Source organism: Eptatretus burgeri, chromosome 2 (assembly GCF_056783735.1).
Source record: "Eptatretus burgeri isolate ZD-2024b chromosome 2, Ebu_testis_v1, whole genome shotgun sequence".
In the NCBI taxonomy this organism is placed as follows: Eukaryota; Metazoa; Chordata; class Myxini; order Myxiniformes; family Myxinidae; genus Eptatretus; species Eptatretus burgeri.
In genome coordinates, this window is record NC_140962.1 from 141,495,611 (window position 1) to 141,523,016 (window position 27,406).

Below are 27,406 nucleotides of genomic sequence, written 5' to 3' on the forward strand. Positions count from 1 at the left end.
AGGTGACATGCGAAACAAAAGTTTAAAATTTCAACCTGATCGGTCACGCGGTTTGGCAGCCAGAATTATTTAATTATTTGAATCTATTCGCCAGTAATGAGGAAATTGAACGCTTTGTGCTGCCCCGTTCGTAGGTCTTCAGTCCCACGCCATATCGAAGCAGGCCTCTGTTTGTATCACTCTTCAATCATGTTTTTTCTGGAACCACTTTCCCGATGAATGCAAAACTTTGCGACTGTCATCTGCAGAAAGTCCCATGTTGTATCAAAGGCGGACGCGGACTGGGTACCCGGTCATCACTGCCAGCAGTTATAAAGTGGCAGTTCTAGTTATTATTATTATTATATATTTATTTATTTTATTTTACTTGGTATCTTTGGAGGCATACACAGGGCTTTAAAAACTTTTCGGTGCGAGGTACAAAACGTGCCAAATCTTGTCTTTCAATATAGTCCCACAACTTCAATACATTTGCTGTTTCTTCTTCAGGCTGTCTTTTCCAGTAAAGCGGGTTTGTTTTTATTAATTATTTTTTTATTTTATTTCATTTTCCAGATTGACGCTTCAGTCATGGTTGCTTTGAAAGAGTTCATCATTGTCAAATCGGTGGCCACAAAGATGGGCTGCCGATTCGACAACAAATTGGTGACGACACAAGTGTTTACACTAGCTAAGTCACGAGGGTGCAGGTTCTTGCTGTACGGAGCATTGTGGGTATAGGGTGGGCAGGGTTATGGTGGGGGGGCTAATGATCCAGCTGTTCAGAGCAACAACTCAGGCCTTTTACACAAGGGTGTTGTTGTGAAGGAGGAGCACACCTTTGTCGACATCCATCGCTATTTACTTTTGATGGCCTCCACAATTTTTGCATAAGACTATTAAGACTATTGATCATAAGACTATTGATCTAATGCCCTGTGGTTGTCGTTCTGTGATTCTTCACCATTGAGAGATGGGTCCAAAAACGATCATCTCGCATGATATTTGAAAAAGTTATTGGGCCCGATACGTTCCTGTGGATCAGGCATTACGTGGCGGAGGCATGCACTCTACTGAGTTCCCTTCTAGTTTTGTAATCAAGACCATCATTTGAAGTATTTAAAATAAAAAAAAAGAACAAAACAATTGTAAATCATGTTGTATCGTCCATGTCATAGTTTGGGGGGCATCGTGAGGCATGTAGGGGGATGCTGAAAAAATTTTGTTAGATTTTTGAAGATGCAAATTTGATAGAAATCCTCTATCTGTCCAACCTCAGAGCACATATTGTACAAGGATGGTTCTAAGTTTGATCTCCTATTTTTCTGATAAACTATTCTCTGCCTGGATTTATTAAATGTTGCCCCCCCCCAACCCCCCCAACCACCACCACCCCACATTTATTTTCAGGAATGTTGAGAAGAGTGAAAACTGAACCTGGAACCTCTGAGCCCTTGGACGAACAAGGTACAAAAACAAACAAGTTCACATCGACTGAATCATTGTGAAGGTGGAAACGTTTATCAGCTTTTACCTTCAATTTCTCCCAAAATAATTATCTTTTGTTGAAAATGATGTATAAACATAATTCTGCTTTCTCTGGCTTCCATCACAGATGTTGTGACATTACTGCCAGGGTAACACTTTTATAATTAGCATGCGTAGCCTGTGGCTGCTGGTTGCATCATTTCCGGTAGTGCAACTGCTACTGATGCAGTGCCCCTCATTTCCAGTCAGCTGGTACTCATTTTGCTGAACTCAGAGGGATGACAGGCTTGAGTCAACTCACCTGGTGTTATTTAATGGCGCGACAGGGGCTCAAACTCAAACTCGAGATCCTAAGATGTTAAGGCAACGCCAGGCGAGGGTAACACTAATAAACTGGCAGTCGTCTTACCAAAGTGATCAATATCTCCTCACCTTTGCTTTTTCTCTGTATTTCGGCCACTGCTTGGTAGATTAAATATTGCCATACTTGACCTTCTTGACCCCTTCCTCTTTGTTGTTCCATTCCAATCTCATTTAGGGTCCCACGTTCGAATACAATACGATGTGTTGACTTGTCCCTTGTCTACCAAGTCCTCTCCTGCTAATTCATGTAAAGCACACTGATTTATCATGAAATGTTTTTACCTTGCTTTGTGTTCTACATGTACGAGCTATGTTTCGATTATGTTTTTACTTTTATTCTGCCTCTGCAGTCTAATTCAGGAGGCATTGTATTTTTGATTATCCGTCCGTTAGTTTCTTCTTACCACAATTACTTGAGGACAATTGAAGGGATTCCAACCAAACCAAGCATGAATATGGACTGCTTACTGCCCAGCTGTACTCTATTTATTTTTTCTCCTGTCTATGGAGCCACCTTCATGATGCTGTTCAGTCCCGCTATTCTCTCTGGGGTTTCAAGCAGGGGATGCACCACCATCTCTTCTCATGCCCCAATCACTGTCTGTAGTTGTTTTTCTTCCTTCATTTACCCGACCTGACAAACAAACATGCTTACATTTAGGTTAGTCTTTATCTCTCTCTCTCTCTCTCTCTCTCTCTCTCTCTCTCTCTCTCTCTCTCTCTCTCTCTCTCTCTCTCTCTCTCTCTCTCTCTCTCTCTCTCTCTCTCTCTCTCTCTCTCTCTCTCTCTCTCTCTCTCTCTCTCTCTCTCTCTCTCTTTCTCTCTCTCTCTCTCTCTCTCTCTCTCTCTTTCTCTCTCTCTCTCTCTCTCTCTCTCTCTCTCTCTCTCTCTCTCTCTCTCTCTCTCTCTCTCTCTCTCTCTCTCTCTCTCTTTCTCTCTCTCTTTCTCTTTCTCTTTCTAGTTCTCTTTCTCTTTCTCTTTCTCTTTCTCTTTTTCTTTCTCTTTCTCTTTCTCTTTCTTTTTCTCTTTTTCTTTCTCTTTCTCTTTCTCTTTCTCTTTCTCTCTCTCTTTCTCTCTCTCTCTTTCTCTCTCTCTCTTTCTCTCTCTCTCTTTCTCTCTCTCTCTTTCTCTCTCTCTTTCTCTCTCTCTTTCTCTCTCTCTTCCTTTGTTCATTATTTTGCTTGTTGATTAGCCCTGTTCAGTTCTGCTCAAACAGACCCGCAGCGCAGAGATAGCCGATCGATCTCCCGGGAGTGATCTAGAGATCCCTCACATCAAAGATGTTGTGCTCTTGCCTTCATGGAGCCAGGACTGCGCAGTCTTCCATCGTGTTTTATTGTGTGGTTAGGTCTGGCAGAGGCTGCAGGTGTTGTCGGTGGTGTCGTCCAGTCTGTTTGTATTTTAAAAGCTGTGGGTGGTGTCCAGAGGAGAGTCGTGAAGGTGAACACCATCAGAGGAGGAGGAGAGGAGATTGGGATCATACTCTGCGCAGAGCGTTGGTGCTGCTTAAGCAGGCTCCTTGGCTATTGGGCAGAATCCTGGATGGGTCGCCACAACGACACATTATACCAGCATGCTGGCACTCATTTTGCCGACCTCGGAAGGATGACACGTCGAGTTAATCCCAGCTGGTATTAATTCAACAGCTGAGCGGGATTTGAACTCAGGACCAGAGGATCCAAAGCCCACCACCCTAACCATTAAGCCAACACCAGGCACACTATCAGACCTGGGGATTAATTTCTCTGTGTTGTCAATGGATGGGGATTTAGTGCCAAAGATGCTGTTCGGAGCCAGGTTGTGTGTTGTATTTGTGGTGATGTGGGCATGGATGTGTTTTTTGTTGTTACTGTTGTTGTTTGGTTGAAAAAAGGGGGGGGGCTTGTATGGTCTGTAAGGTGTTGAGAAATGCTGGAGGCCCAGGATGAGCTGGCGTAGTGAATGGCTGGTCTAATGGACTGTTTGTAAGAGGACATGCTGAAATGTAAAACCTCCTATTCTTTTTCTCCAAAAACAGGTAAAGATTTTTTCCTCCGTCTTATGACCCCACATGCCCTTGGGTTTTAAGAGCTCTCTCGCGCATTCTCAGTGTTTTTCGGTACTACCGTATTTTCACGACTATAAGGCGCATATAAACGTCTTAGATTTTTGTCAAAATGTGCGACGCGCCCTATAGTGCAGTGCGCCCTTTGTGTGTATAAAAGAACAGGTATGTGCGGTATGCAGAACATTGCTGTTTTAACAACCCCGAAAATGGCAAAGAGACACGCTTATGAAGCTCAGTTTAAACTGAAGGCGATCAGCTATGCGGAGGAACATGGGAATCGAGCCGCGGCGAGGAATTTCCAGATCAACGAGTCGATGGTTCGAAAGTGGAGGAAGCTGGAAAACGAGCTGCGACAGGTGAAGAAGACGCAGCTGAGTTTCCGTGGAAACAAGGCGAGGTGGCCAGAGTTGGAGGAAAGACTTGAGCAGTGGATCGTTGAGCAAAGAGCAAGTGGGAGGAGCGTTTCGACGGTCACGATCCGACTGAAGGCAGTATCGATAGCGGAGGAAATGAAAATCGAACATTTCCACGGAGGTCCGTCTTGGTGCTTTCGCTTCATGAAACGGTGCCATTTTTCCATCCGGACCAGGACTACGATAGCGCAGCAACGTCCGGCGGATTATCAAGAAATGATGGAAAACTTCCGCTCCTACTGCAGCAAGCACATCTGCGACAAACGGATCCAGCCGAGCCATCGGCGTGAACCGGCCGTTCAAAGTGAGGCTGCGAGCGGCGTGGGAGCGGTGGATGACCGAAGGAGAGCACAGCTTCACAAAGGGTGGAAGGCAGTGCCGGGCGAGTTACGCCACAGTTTGCCACTGGATTGTTGATGCCTGGGCTAACGTGTCTGCTGGCACTGTTGTCCGAGCTTTCGCTAAAGCCGGCATCATTTCGGAGGAGCCGCACGGTGCAGAAAGTGACTCTGACGGCGAGGAAGGTGGACCTGCTAGGTTGGGTTTAGCGCAGTTCGATTCCGAAACAGAGGATGAGGATTTCGATGGATTTGATTAAAGACTATTACCGGTATTTGATTGTTTTAGTATTTTTGTAACTAATACTTTAATAAAGCACAACCAAACTCAATTTTGCTCCCGATCTATTTTTAAATACGCACACTTGTGTGCTTGTGTGAGTGTGTTGTTGTACGGCGGACGTACGTAGTAGAGGATATTCATATAAAACCCGCGCCCTATCGTGAGGAGCGCCTTATGTGTGTGTCAAATACAGGAACGGCACACACAACTTAGACTGCGCCTTTTGGCACGGTGCGCCTTTTGGTCGTGAAAATACGGTACTCTACAACACTCTTTCAGTCAGTAATTGCTTCGAAATTTGACCATTTGCAGTAATAAACTAGAAGAACACTCAGTAGAGCGCATACCTCCGCCACGTAATGCCTGATCCACGAGAACATATCGGGCCCAATACATTTTTGAGATATCATGCTATACAGTACTATCTCGTTTTTGGCCTTATCTCTCAATGGTGAAGAATCACTTTAAAAATGCAATAATTCTCTTATCCAGATCCGGATTCGGATCGTCACCAAAATCGAATAAATTCGTCCTTGCGACACACCCAACCTGTACACCAAGTGTTGTCCAAAATCCGTCCACAACTTTTTGAGATATCGTGCTATATATCGGTTTAGCGCGATCTCTCAATGGTGAAGAATCGCTGAAAAAAATTTATCAGATCCGCATCCAGATCTTCACCGAAATCGAATCATTTCTTCCTTGTCACACACCTAACCTGTCCACAAAATTTCATCCATATCCGTCCACAACTTTTTGACATATCCTGTACACAAACAAACAGAAAGGGGTGAAAACATAACCTCCTTCACCTTCGGTGACTGAGGGAGTAATTTTCGGATCCGGATTCAGATCTTCACCAAAATCGAATTAATTTGTCCTTGTCACGCACCTAACCTCTACACCAAGTGTCGTCCGAATCCGTCCACAACTTTTTGAGATACTGTGCTATATATTGTTACGGCTGTGGAAATTCGCATTGCACCATAAAGGGCCCTCAGGTGAGATATCTCCATAGGTACATGTGTAGTTAGCCCAAACCCGTTGTATAGAGGGAATTTATGTGATCCATCCGGGCTGCGACGCTTTGAGTTAGTCGTTTTTCTTTCTCAATCTTTTATTTCAAACAAACAGCATCTCAACAACCATGCCATCCCCACCACAGCGCCAACCACACTACAACAACGCCACACCACCACCTTCGCCTTTACCTTCACAACTTCATCCCACATCATCACTTCTACGGCCATTCCCGCACCACCTGTGAACACTGAACGTCGGGCTGTCTCAGGCCCGTTCGGCGATTGTTGCCAAACGCACCGAGCCACGAGCGCGAATGGCAGCCTTTCCGAGGGGAAAATTTGGATCAGAAATGCTTCACGCCCACTTCTCCTCCGTCCAATGGGCAAGCGCGAGGCGGCTTGGCCCCGCCTCCAGGCGCGTGGAGGTGAATTCCGTCTCGGTCCGTCTATGCAAATTTTAGGATGTGCAAATTCACGCCCATTTTTGCCCGACCAATGGCTGACCGGGGAGGGGGGCGGCGTGACCCCGCCTCCGATCGCGTTCTGATCCTGGAATTTGCATATTGGCTTCTCCTGCCGGCTATAAAGGCGCGAGAATTACCAGGTCGAGTAAAGTTGCTTTTGGAGACAAGGAGCATCGCGTTGGTGGTGTTGAGTCGAGTTCGCGCGGTGGAGCTGCGGGCGGCTGGTCGGGGCAGGGGAGCTCAGGTCCGAGGCCAGGAGGACGGCAGTAGGCGACGAGGTTGCGGTGTGGGGGATCGCTCGTCTCGTCGCGGGACCCCAGCCACTCCCCTCCCCCAGGGCATCAACAATTTCCCCTTTCCCCCCGCGCTGAGATCGTGCAAAAGGGGGGCCCCGTTCCTCCCCCACCCCAAACGTGGTGCCAACAAGCACGCCAGGGGCCCGGAGTCGGGGCACAGCGGCGCGGACACATTGCGGCTTGCCCGCCAATGCCTCATGAGGACGCGGGTAAGACCTCCCCGGTCTCGCGGACCTGGCGCTCCTCCAGGCCCCGCGTAAATTTGGCCTACGGGCCTGTCTGCCTCCTTGTCTGTGAGGGTGGCTTCTTTCTCTTGCTTTTGTGTAAATGTGTGTTGGCGCCATCTTTCAAGTAGAACTGTGTAAGTGTTGCCGTGTGTACGTGTGTAGTCGGCTTTAACCCTTCCTTTGCTTTCTATGTGCATTTTGATTCTGTGTGGCTGTATATACGTGCTTTCCGTGTGCCGCGGAATAAAATACTTGCTTGTTGAATTGTGCCCTTTTCGCTTCGTCTTTTCTCCATTTGAATCTCCATCTTGCATCACGTAAGGGGTTCGTAGTGGGTGCAACATCCCGGTAATTAATCGGAACCGTCAAGGCGGACGATAACACCGCTCGGTTATCACTGTAGCACGGAACGGACCTCTTAAGTGGTTCGTGTCCGGAGTCGGCCTGTGGCGTGGTACGATCGCCCGGTCGACCACTCGCGCAGGTACTTAGGTGGATCGAATTTGGCGAGCAACCCTATCCTGCGCGGGTGGGCAATTGGCACGATCGTGGTGAGGTTAAACCCCCACCAGTGACTAGCTCCCAGCGTTGTTCCGAGAGGGTCACGACTGAATTGTCCGTCCGGTGGGCGATGTGCCGCGATTCGAGTTACGTGGCCGTTCGCACGCCGGCGGGCGCGAATTCGCACCAATATCATTTTTAGCCCTATCTCTCAATGGTGAAAAATCGCTTAGAAAAAATTATCCGATCCGGATCTTCACCAACATCGAATCAGTTCGTCCTTGTCACACACCCACCCAACCTACCCACAAAATTTCATCCAAAACTATTCACAACTTTTTGAGATATCCTTTACACAAACAGCCAAACAGACAGATGTGGGTGAAAACATAACCTCCATCCACCTTCAGTGGCAGTCGTGTGCTCCCCAGGATCGAGGCCTTTCAGATCCAACAACAATGATTATTCAAATGGGAACTTCTTGCTAATGGTCTTCAGGAATTTTGTATAGAATCTTCATTCCCTTGTGGTGAAACTCCCAAAATCCATGATCACTGCTCACCTCCACTCATTCATTCCTCTTGTTTTTTTTTTCCTTCTTATGGAACAAACTTCCACATTCTCCTCTATCTCATTCTTCCCTCCAGGTCTTCAAGACAGCTGTTCATCACCATCTCAGATCATCCCCCATTCACAATCATGATCCTTTCCTCTCTGTTTCACCCTCCCCAAGCCCACCTCTTTCCAAATTTCCAGTTTTTCCTTCTTGAGAGTTTACTTCTGCATCCATCTTGTCAAATATTTATCTAATAGTTCTGTGGTGTGTTTCTTGTCTTCATCTGCATGTCTTCTTCTTCTTCTTCCTCTTCTTCTTGTTCGTTTTTTTCTTCTTTTTCTTTCTTTTTTTTTCTTCTTTTTCTTCTTTTTTCGTATACACTGTCGAGGCTCGTATGAGAGCGAACACAGAACGTACAACAAGGGGAGCAGGAGACGAGGGGTGGGAGAGGGAAGGAAAAAAGTGTGAACAGTGGCATGAGGGCGGTGGGGTGGAGTACACAGGGTAAACAAGATGGACATTACAGGGACTTTCAGGAAGGAAAGCAGGGAATATGAAAGAGGTGAGTTTGGGGTGGATTAAAGGGGGTAGAAAAGATCGAGGATTTGGATGGGGGATGATAAGAGATGGTGATGAACAGCTGTTTTGAAGACCTGGAGGGAAGAATGGGATTGTAGAGAGTGAGGGAGTTTGTTCCAAAGGCGGGAAAAAAAAAGAGGAATGAAAGAGTGAAGGTGAGCAGTGATTTGTGATTTTGGTAGTTTTACCAGAAGGGGGTTGCTGGTGGACCTTGAGTGCCTTGCGGAAATATGGGGTGGGGGACACATCTCAGACAGAGCAGGGTGGCCAGGCCGGAGAGGAGACTGTTGAAGACAGACCACAGACCTGCCTGCGGTGAGAGACCCAAAAACTCTGCCTCATCGCAGGAGATACCAATGATCCTAAATGCCTTGGTTTCCACAGCGTGAAGCCGAGAAAGGTGAGAGGCGGGAGCAGCAGCCCAGAGGGGAGAGCAGTCCTCCATCAGGCTGCGGATGAAACCTTTGTATGTGGCCAGGAGCACAGGTGTGCCGAGGAAGGATTTTGCACGACGGAGGATGCCCAGTCGATGACTGACTTTGGAGGCCAGCTTGGAAATGTGGTTTTCCCAGGAAAGAGAAAGTAGGATTGAGTAGGTGGGAGGTGGGGGGGGGGGGGTTCCAGACGATCCTTTCGGAGAGACATAGTGAGAGTGTGAGATTTGTCCGGATTGAAAGACATGTTCCACGTGTTGGACCAGTTTGTGATTTTACACAGATCTGCAGTGAGCGAAGAAGCTGCTGGATGCCAGTCTGAGGGATGACAGATGGTACGGCAGAGGGTGGAGTCATCAGCAAAGAGATAAAGAGGATTTTCCAGAGAGTCGGAGAGATCATTGATGAAAACTAGAAAAAGAACGGGACCCAGAACACTGCCTTGAGGAACTCCAGCCTGGACAGGAAGAGGGGATGAAAGAACTCCATTTAGGGTCACACGGTGACTGCGACAGGAGAGGAAGTCTGTGAGCCACGAGTGGAGATGGCCTTGGATACCATAGGAAGAAAGTTTGGTGAGCAGGGCATGAGGGTACCAGACCATATAGACCGGGAGCCCGGGGCCCTGAGCTCAAACGAACGAGGTACTAATATCTGAGCACAGGGGCATGAATGGAGTATAAAAAGACATATCGAAAGTTATTTCTGCCGGGTACCACCCTCTGCGTAAGGACCCTGGTGACCCTCCAAAGGGGTCCTTAAAATTGGCTCGATCAAACATTGGAAGTACCAGTTGGTATCACTTCCATATGATGCATATGACCAACCTTACAACAAAAGCACATGTGACAGACATGCCTACTACTGCAAAAGGCCCCCGAGAAGCCCCAACAAGGGCTCCCAAAAAAGAGGCTAGCTGAAACATTGGAGGTACTCGATAAAACCAGTTTTAAAATCATATATACATCCCACAGAGTGTAAAATGTCCATTACCAGACAAATTGTCTGCTGCATTGGCCCTACCAGAACCCCCAAAAGTGAGCTCTAAAAAGGGCAAAACATTACAGTAGACCAAAAATACACAATTGGCATAATTTTCCACATTATGCCGGCACACCATTACCATAGGAAGCATTTTATGTTTAACTGTAACAAAAGAACTTCAAAATACTAATAAGCCTATTGGTATCACACTATGAACCAATAAACTCGGAAAAACTACAGGCTCATATTGTACTGAAACACTCGGAAATATACGAAGACATAAATAGTTCGAATGTTTCCTAACTCCTAACGTCTCCGAACTCGGAAATCTTTGGAAGTAATAACAGTTCTAATGTTCCCTGACCTCTCCTAATATAACATCTCCGAACTCGGAAAAGAATGTTTGGAGAAGTTCGGAAACATTAGAACTATTTATGTCTTCGTATATTTCTGAGTGTTTCAGTACAATATGAGCCTGTAGTTTTTTTCTGAGTTTATTGGTTCATAGTGTGATACCAGTAGGCTTATTAGTATTTTGTAGTTCTTTTGTTAAATTGTTCAACATAAATGCTTCCTATGGTAATGGTGTGCCGGCATAATGTGCAAAATTATACCAATTGTGTATTTTTGGTCTACTGTAATGTTTTGCCCTTTTTAGAGCTCACTTTTGGGGGTTCTGGTAGGGCCAATGCAGCAGACAATTTGTCTGGTAATGGACATTTTACACTCTGTGGGATGTATATATGATTTTAAAACTGGTTTTATCTAGTACCTCCAATGTTTGTGCTAACCTCTTTTTTGGGGGCCCTTGTTGGGGCTTCTGGGGGGCCTTTTGCAGTAGTAGGCATGTCTGTCACATGTGCTTTTGTTTTTAAGGTTGGTCATATGCATCATATGGAAGTGATACCAACTGGTACTTCCAATGTTTGATCTAGCCAATTTTAAGGACCCCTTTGGAGGGTCACCAGGGTCCTTACACAGAGGGTGTTACCCGGCAGAAATAACTTTCTATATGTCTTTTGATACTCCATTCATGCCCCTGTGCTCAGATATTAGTACCTCGTTCGTTTGAGCTCAGGGCCCCGGGCTCCCGGTCTAATATCCAAAGCACGCAATATTTTTTTTTTCACTTGCCTTCGTTTTTGGTTTCGGAAGTGAGTGCAAGTCACACGAGTGTTACTGCAGTCTCTGAGTGAGTGAGTCACTCATGAATGATATTGGGTAAAAATCGATATTTCGCTGTACAGGATCACAAATTTTGTCCATTTCACACGAAAAGTGGGATATTTCAGCAGTCGGTCGGGAAGCGGGACGCGTAATGTCTAATTGGGACATTTGGACCGTACGTAATTTCTACATGGCCAGCCCTGGATAGCATTCATCCAGCTTTGTGTGATTTCAAAAGAAGGGGATTGCTGCCTGGATAATGTTCATCCAACAGTGTGTGATGTCATAAGAAGGGGATTGGTCCCCTAAACCCTCCATCATAAGGTTGTGCATTTCCTCTTAACGTTTCCCTTAGAGAACATAAAATGATGGTCCTGACTGTTGCTTCTATGGTTGCAGCATTGCCTTTTCCCAACAGCACCAACAGCCTTGAGCAGCTCTGAAACCCAGACCCTATCTCTTCCCCTTCCCCCTACCATCAAATTGCATTCTCTGCATTACATGCCTCTTCCCTTGCCATGCTCTTCGAACCCCCTCCCATGCATCCATAATAAATATTTGGCTCCGTACAAAAATGGCAATTGTGTTGAAGAAAGTTACTTGTGTGTAAATTAGGTCAACACGGTAAAAATAATGAATCCTTGTTTATTTTGTAAATGATTGTTCCTGAAAGGAGTGTCGATGCTCTTCGTAAAACCATGATCAAAGGCTCGTTTGTGTCAAACCTTCTTAAATTTTATTTTATTTGTACACAGGAGTTACCCAATCCGATTTTGAATTTGCATTTGTGATTTCCTAATTTACAGAATTTCTTTGACTATGTCGATTTACCATTTTTTTTAAATGTTTTTTTTTCAGAATTGTTGGGAAACATGAAAACAGAACCAGAAATTTTGGCTTCAGACATACAAGGTGAAAAGGCAAACAATTCATCAGTCTGACATGATTGCACGTTTTGCTCTGTGCAGTAAATGATTTGTGATCTCAAATTTATCCTGAAACCACGTGTTTAAACACAGTGAAAGTTTGGAAAACTTTGTTATCTTGCCAAAACGAAGTTTTTGCAAGATATGTTCGTCAGCTTGTATGTTTTTTTTTTTGTTTTTTTTTTGTTTGTTTGTTTGTTTGTTTGTCTGTAATCACGTATAAAAAAATCTGCAGAGCACAGTTATCATTGGAAATTTTTGTAACTTCGCATATCAGAGGCCTATAGAGGTCCTTTTCAGTGCACAAAATTTTGAAGGTCAAAGGTCAAGGTCACTGTCGCAAATCAGGGGAGTTGACAAAACCCTTATTTTTTGAGTAATTTTGATCGGATCGTCTTCAAACTTCATGGGAATATAGTTCATGGTCTGGCGCTCAGCTGATTAATTTTTGGTGGCGATTGACCTTGACCTTCATATGTTTTTTTTGTTATCTTGCCAAAACGAAGTTTTTTCAAGATATGTTAGTCAGCTTGTATGTGTTTTTTTTTTTTTTTGTTTGTTTTTTTTTTTTTTTTTGTCTGTAATCACGTATAAAAAATTCTGCAGAGCACAGTTACCATTGGGAATTTTTGTAACTTCGCATATCAGAGGCCGATAGAGGTCACTTTCAGTGCACAAAATTTTGAAGGTCAAGGTCACTGTCGCAAATCAGGGAAGTCGACGAAACCCTTATTTTTTGAGTAATTTTTTTTTTTTAATTTTTTTTTTTTTTGTATACCTTGGTCGAGGCTCGTATGAGAGCTAACACACAACTCATAGCAAGGAGGCATGAGACAAGAGGGGCGGGAGTGGAAGGGACAAAACAGTGGGGAACAGACACATTAGGTGAACTGTGGAAGGGAGAGGGATGGGGATGGGACGGGGAACATGGCGAAGAGAAGATGGACATTTCAGGGACTTTCAGGAAGGAAAGCAGGAGAAATGAAGGAAGTGGGCTTGGGTGGATTATCGGGGGTAGAAAAGATCAAGGATTTGGATGGGGGAAGATAAGAGGTGGTGGTGAACAGCTGTTTTGAAAGCCTGGAGGGAAGAATGGGAAAGAATAGAGTGAGGAAGTTTATTCCAAAGGCGGGAAAAAAGAGGAATGAAAGAGTGAAGATGAGCAGTGATTCATGATTTTGGTATTTTACCAGAAGGGGGTTGTTGGCGGACCTTGAGCGCCCTGTGGAAATGTGGTGGGGACAAATCGCAGAGAGAGCAGGGGAGGGGCAAGGCTGGAGAGGAGTCGGTAGAAGACAGAAAGACCACCGACCAACCTGCGGTGATTGAGTGAGAGGCCCAAAGACTCAGCTTCATTGCGGGAGATGCCGATGATCTTAAATGCCCTGGTTTCGACAGTGTGAAGCCGAGAAAGGTGGGAGGCAGGAGCACCAGCCCAGAGGGGAGAGCAGTACTCCATCAGGCTACGGACAAAAGCTTTGTAAGTGGTTAGGAGCTCAAGAGGGCCGAGGAAGGACTTAGCACGACGGAGGATTCCCAGTCGGCGACTGGCTTTTGAGGCGAGGTTGGAAATGTGACTTTCCCAGGAAAGGTCATGGCAGATAGTGAGACCTAGAAGCTTGAAAGAAAAGACTTCTTCCAGAGGATTGTTGAGAAAGTGGATGGGGGGGTTTTGTAAACGGTCCTATCTTATTTTGTAAACGGTAATTTTGATCGGATCATCTTCAAACTTCATGGGAATATAGTTCATGGTCTGGCGCTCAGCTGATTAATTTTTGGTGGCGATTGGCCTTGACCTTCATGGTTAGCGCCTAAGGTCAAACATATTTGACCCCAAGGTCAAATTTTCAAGTTTTAGGAACCATATCGTGTCGTACCTCAAATTGAACACCTCGATGAGTGCTTTCTAGATATGTCAAGCTTGAGACATTATGACGTCATTTGGTGATGTTATGAGGCAAACGCATATTTTTCATGGTTACTCTGTAGAACGATTCTCATCAGAATCTCCCGTAGGCAGATATTCCTCAAGGAGTCGCTCCTGGTGGATAGCAGCTCTGTTCACCTCAGTGTGACCTTAAAGAAGTCACACGTGGTCACCTTTTGGCAAGATATGGGTCACCCTGCGGGTGACATTGGTTTTTTGTTTGTTGTCGTAACATTTGACCTCCCTCTGGTATTGTTAACATTGGGATGAATGTTCATACAAACCTGTCTCCCTCTTCAGTGGTGGTGGTAGTGGTAAATTTTATTGTGTAAATTTTACGAATCTCAGCATCACTTTGAAATGATTTCATTTTAAAGAAATTAACGTTTTACTAATCACTAACATCAACGAAAAAAAAAAATCTCGTCATGTAATTGAGATGTTAGTTTGGTTCTGGGTTAAAATCCCTCTAAAGGCAGCATTTGAAGCATTTGGAAATTGAACTTGTTCCAGAAGAATGAACACTGTGTGTCAATTGTGAGGTGCAGGGATTTCACTGACAATCCACGAGCAGAGTATGATGAGGCTTCTTCGCTTGCTTTGCTGGCTCCAGTAAAAAAGAATTACATTTTTCAACATTTTTTTTTTATCAAAGAAATTTTTCAACAGAAGTTCAACTTTTTTTTGTCCACTTTTAAGGCCCTCGAAACTGGATGAGCAAGCGACTCATTTCCTCAAAAGAACTGCTAAGATGGGTTGTCCCTTTTCTAATCGGTTACATTCTCTGTTTCGTTTCAGAAATAGAAAAGCAAGCAAAAACTGAGCCTGGATCTTTGGAGCCCTCAAATATACAAGGTGACAAAGACGGACTACAATTGCAACATCTTCATGGTTTTTGTTTGATGTTTTAGAGTGCCTCTTTATCTGTGCGGGCACATTCCCAAGCAGATTGTAATTTTATGTTTTATAGTTTGATTTGTTTTGTGTTTTTTTATTTATTTATTTATTTTGAGTGAGGAGGTCTGTGGTTGACTCTTAACACCCTCTGAACTCGATTAGCAAGTGACTCTGTGTTTCATAGCAGGGAACCTAGATGACATTAAAGACAATAAAGATAACATGCTTTGATGCAAAAACAGTCTGACATGATGCTCCAGCTTTAGAATTTTAGCTTGTAACAATGTTGAGCACATCTTCAAATTTGTCTTTTTCAGTTTGGATGGGATATTGTGCGAATTGATGAGTTTTAAGTTCAGAAAACAAGTATCCAGTTTCGAGTAAAAGTAAACTCTAAACCTGGCTTAGTGGTTAGGGTGGTGGCTCGGAATCCTAGGGTCCTGAGTTCAAGGTCTGTTTTTTCCACTGAATTAACACCAGGGGGTTGACTCAGCCTGACATCCTTCCGAGGTCGCGAAATGAGTACCAGTGTAGCGGCTGAAAGGCTGCACACGAAGGGAAGGGGAATTGATGGATGATTAAATCTGGGATTGATGTGGCGCAGGCATGATGGGCCAAATGGCCTCCTCCTGTGCAAAAAATTCTTTGTAATTCCTTGTAAACCACTGAAATGAGTGAAAGAGTAAAAGTTGTTGTTGTGGTTTAAAAAAAAATTGTTTATTTTGAGTTGTTTGTGCCTTTTTGTGTTGACATTTGTATTTTTCACTTAAATTTTGTTTTTATGAAAATATTAGCAGGGACCCGTGGAAATTCCACTTGATGTAAAATGTGACTTTTTTTAAGACCACAACTCTCCCTCGCCCATTCTCTCCACCCTCCCCCCCTTCCTCTATTCTCTCCCGTCCCTCTCTCACCCTCCCCGCATCGTGCCCGACAAGATACATTCAAAATGGCTTAAATGCGTTTTTCCTTTTAAAACATGAAAGTTCGTCCAATTTTTCTCCCCGTTTGCTACAACTGAGTCTTGAATGATCTTGGCGACTGAAAAATGAAATCAGATGTCGAATTCGAATTAAGATGAAGCCTTAAGGGGTTTACATTACTTTACATTACAACCCTGGGATTGAAAATAGGCCTTTTTTTTACTGAAGATTCATTTTTGTTCAAAAATGCTCAACATTCGCCCGATATTTTTATTATTATTATTATTATTATTATTATTATTATTTAATTATTTCTTTTTTTTAGCTCACCTGGAATGTAGTTCTGGGGTGCTCATGGGATGGCGTGTTGTCTGTCCGTCCAAAAACACTTGCAATAACTTCTAAGAAACTACACACATGATTTTGATGAAACTTGACCTTCATCACCCAGTATGTTCCAAAGTTTGTTCACCACATAAAAAAAAATCAGGCCCTAAAGGGGTTAATGGAGGGTTGTCCCCAAAAAGAGGTATCTGCTTTCTTCTCAGAAACTACACAAGCAATTCCGAAACTTGACCGCAACCTTCATCATCCGTGATGTACCAAAGTTTGTTCATGCTATTAAAAAATCGGGGTCAATGGGATTAATGAGAGAGGGGAGGGGGGGCGTTGCCCCCCAAAATAGGTATTTGACTTCTCAGAAATTTCACACACAATTTTTATGAAATTTGATCACAACATTCATCACCTGTAATGGACCAAAGTGTATCAACCACATCAAAATCTATGCTCATTAGAGGGTGATTAGACTACCAGGGGGGGAAGCTAATTCTGGATCCCACCAGACTCCCCGGAATTGCAGGCCGTCGCACACGAATAAATCCGTGATGCGGCGGGTCGCTAACCGACCGTGAACGCCAATAACTCAACCACGTGTCCTCGGGTCCTCCCGTCTATGGATTAACCGGGTTACCGAATTAATCATGTGATTTAATTACCGGGGAACATGCCTTGTCCGGACCGGATGCAGCCGCGCGACACTGCCAAGGACGTACCGGCTAAAAGGAACGGATCATTGGGAACAAAATCCTGGCTAAGTTAGGATACGAACCATGTTGGATCAATGAAAGAAAAGACGAAAACGAGCTGGGAACATTTTTACAAAGGGATTTATTAACAAGCAGGCAAGGAAAGCTATGTGGCACTGTGAATATAACTTTTATTGTTGTCTGTAGCAGGAATAGGAAAAAATGTGATGTGCGGCAATATACAAGCAACTTACAAAAGCAGACAGAGAGCAGAGTTATACCGATATAATTATTGTACAATCTTAACTTAAATGAGGACAGGCGGCAGGAGACACACACACACGCACACACACACACCTATGAAGAGAAAAAGGAGAGGAGATGAGGCTATACCTTGCCCGATCGCGCCACCAATACGTTTTGTAGGGATGCTCCGATGGGCGATACCTCCCTGACAGCTGGTGCGTCGTCTCTTGCTTCGTGCAGCGAGCGTCGGTCCAGAGATTGAGACGCGACTGTTGGGCGTGAAGGGAGGGACTTGGGTGGAGCCAAAAGCCAATGGGTGAGAAAGAGGCGGAGTCCAAAGCAAGTGGGCGGAGAAGTGTGAAGAAGGCGGAGTCAGCAACGAGTTGGTGCAGAAAGGCGGAGTCAGAAGGCGAATGGTTGAAGATTAATTCCAGGCCAGGACTAGCAAGACAAATCGACAGGACTGAGCGAGCAGGAACGATGACACACCAGGAACGACGAAAACTCTTGAATGAGGACGACCTCACTCCCACCGCCCCGTGACCCGTCCTTTTATAGTTCCGGTGATGTGGGGCGGGGTGATGACCCGAAGTGATGTGTTGTGCTCTGATTGGGCCCCGGCCAGCACACGGGCAGGCCGCCATGACCGGAAGCGGCTCCACATCACTTCTGGCCAGATGGTTCCAAGCTGCGGAATTGTCTCACTTCGAGCACCGTGACATGAATGGCTTTGCACCGAACCCCATGATATGAATCTTTTTTGCACCGGCAACCCACGGTTGGCGCTGGTCAATGTGCCTGCTCCACGGTACGCCACGTGGCCAGAGCGATCCGGCCACACAGCATGCCTCTGCCTGGTAGCAGCTGCATCGAGGGGGAGGTGCGGGAGGATGTCTTCCTTCCTCAGGAGACATTTGTTGCCGTCGTCGTGAGCAAAGACCGATGGTAAAATGTTGTTGTAACCCCATGCGCAGACCCGACCAAAGATGGGTGTTATTCGTGCCTCGTTCTGCACGATGATAAAGTATCACGGCCGCGCGCGGGTCCGCCATTAAGCACGTGGCCAGCGCGCGGGTCCGCCCGCCATCGAGCATCGTGTTCGCGGTTATCAGAGGCGGTGGGATGCACGGTGCCAGCCCTGATCTGTGTCAGGGAATTGAGGGAAAAGTTTTTATACAATTATGTATGTAGGGTTGAGTTGAAGAAGATAGATATATAGTTATTAAGTGGAGAAATGGGTGTAAAAGTGTGCGTCGAGTGTACTGAAAGTTGTCACCATTTAGGGTGCTGTTTCCTCCATCTCCTCGGTACGTGTTCTGTGCAGCGTGAGTGCATCACGTGCGTTTGGCAGGCTGTGATTTCTGCAGAGGGCTGTCCGGCGTAATGCCTGCTTGGCGCTCGCTGAGGACCCATCTCACAGCGAAGTGTGCACGTGGCTGGGATTTACCTTAGGAATAAGAGTAGAATGAAATCAGAGATATAATCAGACCTAGTTATGAAGTTTACACAACGCACTGTCCCGTTGTCCCGCTAGACAAAAGGGAAAGGACTATCTGAACGTATATTAATGGAATAACTCTATGATGGTTGCTATTACTTTGGAGGGATGCAGTTCCCATAACTGCAACAATATGTACAGTAATATGTGTGTGTGTGTGTGTGTGTGTGTGTGTGTGTGTGTGTGTGTGTGTGTGTGTGTGTGTGTGTGTGTGTGTGTGTGTGTGTGTGTGTGTGTGTGTGTGTGTGTGTGTGTACGGTATGTAATGATTAAATTGATCATTTTCTTTTTTGTTTGACTTGATCATTTGCTTATGTCATTTTTTTTGTGCAGGAAAACAGTTGGAGTTCAGAGTGAAGATCTCATCAACCAGGTGTACGTATACGTTGCTAAATGACCCGGAAGTGCAACGGGTCGTGGAAAAGAACAAACCGCATTCAAGGGATGAAGAGCAGAAATGCATGTACTGTCCTTACAGTTCCCCATACAAAACCAATTTTGTGGCGCACTTGAACAAGCACACCGGGGAGCGTCCGTACAAATGTACAACGTGTGATAAAGCGTTCAGTCTGTTGGGAAGTCTTAAGCGACACATGATGATTCACAGTGGTGAACGGCCCTTTAAATGCTCGACTTGTGACAAGAGCTTCACTCAGTTATCAACGTGTCAACAGCATATGATGATCCACAGTGGTGAACGTCCATACAAATGCACTACATGTGGAAAAGATTTTATTCAGTCGTCGACCTATCAAGTTCATTTGAGGGTCCACAGTGGAGAGCACCCGTATAAGTGTACGGTTTGTGGGAAAGCCTTCGGCCAGTCATCGACCTGCCGAGTACATATGAGAATCCACAGTGGTGAGCGTCCTTACAAATGCACCGTTTGCGGGAAGACGTTCACTCAGTCATCGTCGTACCGCAATCATGTGAGGCGTCACAATGGAGAGAACACTTACAAGCGCCCTGTTTGTGAAAACGCTTCGAGTCAATTGTATTGTCAAGAGCACATGAGGACACACAGCAGCGACGAAGTCCTGGAAGAGCGTCCATTCAAATGCAACGTGTGCGACAAGGCTTTCAAGCATTTGTCATCGTGTCAACAACACATGAGGATCCACAACAAGGAGCCTCCTTATAAATGCACAATATGTGTGCAAGGTTTTAATTATTCCTCAACCTTCCGTCGGCACATGAGAAGTCACAGCGGCGAACGCCCTTATAAATGCACAACTTGTGAAAAGACGTTTGCTCAGTTATCGTCGTGTCAGCAGCATATGATGATCCACACTGGTGAACGCCCTTACAATTGCAACACGTGCGGAAAAGATTTCATTTATTTGTCATCTTATCGCAGTCACTTGAAGATCCACACCGATATTGCCAAGCAGCTAGTTTAAGTGCGAATGGATGTTTTTTTTTATATTTTTATTATTTTTTTTTTTTTTCAAAAGCCAATGCACAACAACCTTCTTTCCTCGGAATTGGACGAGGAAGCTTACTTGATACAAATAAGTTAGAACGAAGATTGACATCATATATACCAGGGTGATACAAATGTGACCTGAACTTGTGTTTATACTCCGAGCTATACTTGTTTGCTTTTACAAGAATGATACATTTTAATCTGATTGATGAGAACTGTTGTTACAACAAATCTCGTTATAATGAATAGCACTTTTGCTGAACAGTTCCGTTTTGATTGTGATTTGCAACTTAACACGACAAACGGTGAAATGTCAACTTTTATTTATTTTGAATATATATATATATATATATATATATATATATATATATATATATATATATATATATATATATATATATATATATATATATATATATATATATATATATATATCTCTATTATTTTTTTCTCAAGATCCATTAAGCCATTGCACAGAAATTACTTAAAACTCTCGATTATAGACGGTTTGTTGTGGGCCATTGCGGCAAAATGGAAACCGCAGATCAAACTGTGTAAAATGGAATGTACATTTTCTTTTGAGAATCGTTTAGCGTGTCGTTATGATGCAACATTGCATTTGGAGACTCTGAACATGAATCCACCTCACCGCCCATTTTATCATTTCATCTCAGTTTAGGGTGGCACCAATCTAACAAATTGTTGATACAACACCAAGTCCAAGCAGCATATGCTTATTATAATAACATTCTACTCGATTTTCCTTTGTTTTCAAGAGTTAAAAAAAAATACAAGGTCTTGGCTCAGCGAAAGGCAACAGAGGGTTAAAAAGAGCAACATACTGGCAGTAGGGGCAGTGTGGCCACAGTTGGACACAAGCAAGGGCATAAACCAGCAGGAAGAGAGACAGAGATAGGGGGTGCGTGAGCTAGGGTTAATAGGCCGAGAAAATATTTGATAGGGAGGTGGGATGACATGAGGTGGTGGCGCACGACTTACTTGAACGCTGAAGGAAATGGTGTGATTGAACAATCTCCGGAAGGCAAGTGCATAAAGAGGAACAAAAGAGTTGACGTGTGTGGAGCACCTGCATTTTCGTAGTTTTTAACATTCAAGAAGTTATTGAAAGAATGTGTATCTTGGAGGAACTATGGGAGGGTTGAGGTGGCTGAGAGAGCAGCGGAAGCTAGACCATGTAGGAAAACAGAAGCCACTGACCTGTCTCCTATGTGAGAGCAAGAGCCCCTGTATTTTGGCCTCTCTGTGCAAGATGGCAAGAATTTTGAAGGCTCTATAATTTCACAGAATCCACAAAAGACAGACTGATATGATGCTGAGCTGCCATCCCAGAGGGGAGAGTGGTACTCCACCCAGTAATGGATAAAGACCTTGAAGATTGTGAGCAATTCTGCTTTTTCAAGGAATTACTTGGAATGACCGTTCTTTTGGTGATTTTGGAGTCCAGCTTGGCTGTATGGTCAATTTTGAAGAGGTCGTGGATGATCGTGAGGCTTGGAAGTTCAAGAGACTGAACCGCTTCGAGTGGTTGATCAGAGAAATCGATATATGGAGTTCCGGTGTGAAACTGTGGCATTTGTCAAGATTGAAAGAAGTGTTCCATTTGTTTTGATAAGTATCGAAATATTCCAGATCGACCGTGATGCAGCTGCAATTTGCCCATCAGTGTGATGGGTATACTACATGGTGCAGTGTTGAGTCATCTGCAGAAAGGAAGAGAGGGTTTTCCAAAACATCGGAAAGATGGTTTATGTAACCGAGGACCAGGACAGCCTCATGACACTACAGGGTGCATTTGACAGCAACATGTTTACTGAACGATTCACGGAAGTCAGAATGCCAGGTATGAAAGTGGCCTTGCATGCCACGGACAGCAAGCTTGATGAACAAAGCAGGATGCCAAACTGTTGAATGACCGTGATATTTTCAGGGAAATGATCCTGACCTCTTGCTTCCCGGCTTCAGACAGATGCTTCTTCCAGTGTGGTATAAACTCTCAAGTGCATTCAGTTTATATCTTGACAAACATCATCACAATTATCAATAGTGTCATTTGAAAATCTCAACAAAGAGGATGGCTTTTGTTGAACAGAAATTTCGCTCTTTATTTATACATTTTTTGCTGTTCCATCCCCTCTGGCAGTCACTTGCGACAATCTTGATTTTCAGCACGTGCACTAAAGCCTGTTGGCATTCCAATCGGAACCCCCGATTCATGTTGTCGGAAATCTTAGTTTAATTTCCTCATACTCTGTTGTTGTCTATGCTCTACAAATGTCCTTGTAATTAATGTAAAAGTACACTCATGTTTACTAATATTTGTGTCCTCACTATTTATGTATAGGCTCCACTTCAAGCCTTTGATAGTCCTAAATGTAAAAATAATAAAAAAGCAGGAAATGCATTATTATATGGTTTTTGGTTATCAACATTTATGAAAGACAAATTCCCACATTCTTATTTTGCATCTGTTGCTCTGTTTTTAATGGCAAAGGTAGAAGTCAAGCTTGAAACGCCGTCTTGTGTAACTATACAAAGTTTTACAGAACCAATGCAAAGCTCAACTGGTATTGTCCCTGCAGCATGAATGGTGCAGAGGAAGCACACTTGCTTCGAAGCTTTCTCATCTGGGTTCAATTCCCAGCCTCTCTCGAAACTCTGATGGGTGTTTCGTGAGCCGGGCATTGCAACATGGTGTGCCATTCCTCACATGGATATTGAACTGTCCTATCTGATAGCATTAATTGGTGGACATGATGAATCTCAGTTTCTTTTGATGAAGATGGTGGTAGTTGTGGCTGCTATCCTGAACAAGTTCCAAGTTCCTGCATTGGGAAGGCAATGGTAAACCGACCAGTACTATGCATGTCATGAGACTGCTGCAGCAGCACTTTGGAGTAGAGTTTGCCCTTGGAGAGAGTACCACGTGAAAAGATGCAACTGGCACCAAGCCATTTCCGCAGATGGAGGGTCTGCACAAAGGCAAATTAAAATACCAGCCACTTTTACCCCTCATTGTGAAGTGTTAAGGACTGAAAAAAATGTCCACACATTGATGTACAAGTTTTTTTTCATCGGTTATCTTGTTCCATCAAGTTGGCCGACTTCTGGTAACGTCTCTATCCTGAACTGCTTCTCAAGCCCTGGTAGAGGTCGTTTGGTTCTAGCCTCCATCTCATCCATCCAGTGCATGCAAAGACTGCCTTTTAGTCTTATTCCTTAAACCACACCCAGCATTGTTGATTTCTCCAGACTTTTGTTTTCTGCCTGCATGATGCGTCCAAAGTATGCCAGTTTCTATTTAGCATCCGTGCTTCCAATGTACACGGTGGTGTAGTTTCTCTAAGCACCGATTTGTTTGTTTTTCTTCCAGTCCATGGAATTTTTAACATTGGTCTCCAACACCACATTTCAAAACTGTCAATCTTCGTCCTTTGTGTCTTCTTCACTGCCGATGACATATCCATTCATTGCTACTGGAAGTTTCTCGGAAATTATTTGTGAACGTGAACGGTACAAGTATCTTTTTAACTCGTCATTGTATCACCGAGCATCATGAGTTAGAAATGGCCAGCAGATGACTGGAGTACTGACTTTATTTAAAAAAAAAACAGGAAAACCATTAGTTTGGTGACTAAATTCAAGATGTTTAGGCTCTTCATTGATGACTATCTGAGCAGGGAACGCAGCTCCAAAGTGATTAGGGGAGTTGGTGATCTAATGAAATGTTATAAAGAGCTTTACCAAGAATAAAAAAAGCAAAACAATCTCTCGATGTATTTTTTCGAGTTGGCAAAGTTCAGTAACAACAGCAAGAGGAGCAGCTGAGTGATCCACCCTCTGACCCCACCACTCATCCCTTCAATCGTTATTGGTGAGTAGAGTCCTCTCGTAGTACACACGACATACATCAACATACCCCAATCAACATTGCTGCGAAGGGGTTCTGCGCATGTGTGTCGAATTCTGGGGTGAATTGCATCATTTCCAAAGTCCTGTATTGCCGGCATGCCCATTGAACTTGTGTTGTGGCCTGTTCTGTGTTAGTTGATTAATTATTTAAATACAAGTGAATGTCCACGGGATTTATTGGTGTATACCTTTCTGCTCTGTATCCTGTTTCCTAATCCTAAGTAAAGGATTGGTATTTATCGAACTGTGCTTGACTTGGTACCCCAGGGGAATCCCCACCCTTTCCCCCCGACATGGTAAGGGACCATTTGGAACGTCATACCCGGGCAATTTAGGTGTCTGGTGTTTTGAATCAGCACCAGCACTCAGATAATTCCGCTTAGTCACATCTGACTGACTGCCTACATGGCATGACCCACACACTGGGATGGTAATGATCTCCTCAGCACATCATCGAGTACCTCCGGAACCCATGTTTAGAACACCGAGCTCCCTCAAAAGGGGTGAGGTCTTAACACCACACTCTCCTTCGCTCTTCAAACAATTCTGACGTATGTTTCCCTTGCGTCGGAGGAATTGTAGGCAGTCTCTAATATGACAACCACTCCTCCCTGTCGGCATGATTGACAAAATACAACACAAAAATTCACCATTTTAACAAGTGTAAAAACAGTGATTCAGTTCACATGTCGTGTCACTTAGTTTGTTAGTTATCCAATGTGGTGGTTCGCAAGTGTGGTGATTTCGAATGTACATGCTCCGTTATTACTTCCGCCACCGAAGGTGGACGGAGATTGTTTTCACCCGTTTGTCTGTCTGTCTTTGTGAGCAGGATATCGCAAACCGTTGAGCACGGATTCGGACGAAATTTGGTGAGCAGGTTGGGTGAGTGACAAGGAAGAATTGATTAGATTTTGTTGAAGATCTGGATCTGGATAGGATAATATTTAAAGCAATTCTTCACCATTGAGAGAAGGGCCAAAAACGATATATAGCACGTTATCTCAAAAAGTTGTGGATGGATTTGGCCGAAACTTGGTGGAGAGATTGGTATGTGGCAAGGATGAATTGATTGGAGTTTCCTGTGCAGTACGTCGCTACTGGTTTGCAATTTGCTTCATTGTTGCTGTGATGTGCCGCTTGGCCCTGATGCACTTAAGGCAGTGATTTGTGATTATTCAAGGTGCCAGGTTATGGCAGGAACTCGTAATTTGTTCAGGGTGCTCGCCAACTCTTCACAAAGGACACCGTGGGATCTTTAACGTCCACCAACTAATGCCGGCAGACGAGACGACCAGTTTAACGTCCATCCGAGGCACAAACATTGATGCCTCACCCTGCATGGGAAACACCAGTGGGGACCGTTTTATATTTGGGTTGGGAATCGAACCCATGCGAGACGGGGCAGAGTTGAGTAAACCAGCCCAGGACATTCAATAACACTTTTTTTTTTTTACCACATTCGGTGACGTAATGGTTAAGAGTGTCTGCTCGGAATCTGGAGGGGTCAGTGGTTTGAATCTCGGCGGAGTCATAGCAAAGACGAGACATGACAGGTGCTGCTTCCTTGCTTGATGTTCAACATTTGAAAAGGAGAGAGCATGGACAACAACCATAGCACATGCTTTGATTGGCCTAATGTCCTCTTCTCTTCCTGCGTTGAAGTTCCTTGCAAGGGAATCCACATATTATAACACAAGTACAATAACAATTTACATACTTTCATTTGATTTCCTATTGCAAGCAGTGTTTTCAACTGAGTTTGTTATTGCAAATATTTTATTGTCACGGAATTTGTATTGTATTCCTGTTACTAGATTAAAGGACAGGGTAGGTTTTGAAATTGTGTACTTTTGCTTTGATCAATTGGATTGTATTTGTTTGTAATGATCCCAGCCACCAGGAGAGCGAAACGCAAAAGGAGAAGAGAACAGAAAGGTCATGTGATGTTAAAATGACCGCCACAGGCAACGCGGTGGAATCTGAAATCACCGCCCTTGGCGGAAGTGACATCATGCCGACCAAAGCCTCAATCCTTTCATGACCGATCTCTCGAATGGGAATTCCATACGAAAGGTGTTATGAGGAAATGAGCATCCTGCAGCATCTTATTTGAGAAGGAAGTCCAATTGCCAGAGCTTGGTGACTCGCTGTGTGCAATGTGCGTCGCAATTTTGAGCACGTGATCTTGTCCCTCCACCTCGCGATCCTGTCCTACTTCGTTTCTGGAGACGCTTGCTCGATTGTCCTTTCTGCTCTCCTCAGAGCAGCATTACATCACCACAGACCGCCAAAGGTGTTCTCGTGCTGTTTTTGCGATCTCCGGATACGGTTTCCCCGACGCCTCACATCTCCATAACAACGCAGCAATCAATGCTCTTTTCGATAGCAGCACGATCGCACCACCTAGATTATCCTGGTTCTTCTTCCTCTACACATTGTTTCGTCCTCCGATGGATCCCGGTATTCTTTCTCTTACTCATTGAGCTTCCACGGCCGAATCCTTGTTATTCCCTTCTTCTTGTGTTTCAATATTGATTTCAGGTCCAAACCATAATCTATACACGTTTTGTAACTTGTTTATCCCTCGTCATTGTTTCAATCATAACCTAGATACCTAACAGGCTGAAAGCCATTGTCCGACCCCTTTTGGTAATACTTGATTCGTCTTCCAAAAATATTGTACAAATTCTGCCCAGAGTTGTGCCAGGTTATCCGTGTAAAGAACTCGATGATATGTTGCATATTAAATTGTTCGTAAAACCTCTAAAGTCCCTCCGAGACAGTGTTCTTGAGTTCTTACCGAAATTTGAGCAATGCAAAGCAACCTCCCCTTAAAGTTGTTCTCCAATTAGAACTGCCATTGTTCACATAATAAACCTTCTCCTTGGTCATGGTATTGGTTACTTTTGTGAATTTTCGAAATGGTGAACCAAATTTGTTTTTGTTGTTTAAGACTTAACAAGTTTTCTAGGAGTTCAGCAGTGTTGATTGAGCTTCCTTTTGCAGGTGATTGTGCCAAGGATGGTGAGAAGATGGAAGGATTTGAAATCATGCGGGTCAAAATAGAGGACGTGAACTGCGATGGGCTTGAAGAGGAGGCAGGAAACCAAGAGGATGGTAAGGCATGATGGTAAACTATTCCCATCAGCAATTCATACCTTCACACCTTAAGCTATCTTGCCCAACATCATTTCACTGCTGTAAATATTCATAGTTATTGAGGTTTGGTTGTGCTAAAGGTGTGAAGGCTGAATAACATAACATATTGTTGCGAATTCGCGCCCCGCCGGCGTGCGAACGACCGCGTGTAGCCAATAGCGGCCGCTTCGCCCACCGAACGTGCAATTCAGTCGTGACCCTCTCGGAACAACGCCGGGAGCTCGTCACGGGTGGGGGTGTAACCTCACCACAACTCAGTCTGCATTCTACCCGCGGGAAATAGGGTCCGATCGCTGAATGGT

General features: G+C 44.4%; 2 protein-coding genes across 9 annotated transcripts in view; both read left to right on the plus strand.

The window, feature by feature from the left end:
- The window catches only part of LOC147033358 (uncharacterized), a 35,446-nt gene extending 13,012 nt beyond the window's left edge, over positions 1-22,434 (plus strand). For 2 of the 5 annotated variants that reach the window (XM_085854443.1, XM_085854450.1), the window contains exons 2-5: positions 1,390-1,446; positions 12,000-12,053; positions 14,793-14,849; positions 18,920-22,434. In XM_085854443.1, the coding sequence (XP_085710569.1) occupies positions 1,390-1,446; positions 12,000-12,053; positions 14,793-14,849; positions 18,920-19,986 (1,235 nt within the window). In that variant the 3' untranslated portion in view covers positions 19,987-22,434. Of the gene's footprint in view, positions 1-1,389; positions 1,490-2,005; positions 2,078-11,999; positions 12,054-14,792; positions 14,850-18,919 lie in introns of those variants that run through there. The other 3 variants (XM_085854468.1, XM_085854476.1, XM_085854460.1) reach the window with 3 other exon arrangements.
- Positions 22,435-24,833: 2,399 nt separating this feature from the next.
- LOC147033359 (uncharacterized) overlaps positions 24,834-27,406 on the plus strand; it is a 158,568-nt gene continuing 155,995 nt past the window's right edge. For 3 of the 4 annotated variants that reach the window (XM_085854042.1, XM_085853998.1, XM_085854016.1), the window contains exons 1-2: positions 24,834-26,405; positions 26,952-27,062. In XM_085854042.1, the coding sequence (XP_085710168.1) occupies positions 26,396-26,405; positions 26,952-27,062 (121 nt within the window). In that variant the 5' untranslated portion in view covers positions 24,834-26,395. The remainder of the gene's footprint in view (positions 26,406-26,951; positions 27,063-27,406) is intronic. The other variant, XM_085854008.1, reaches the window with a different exon arrangement.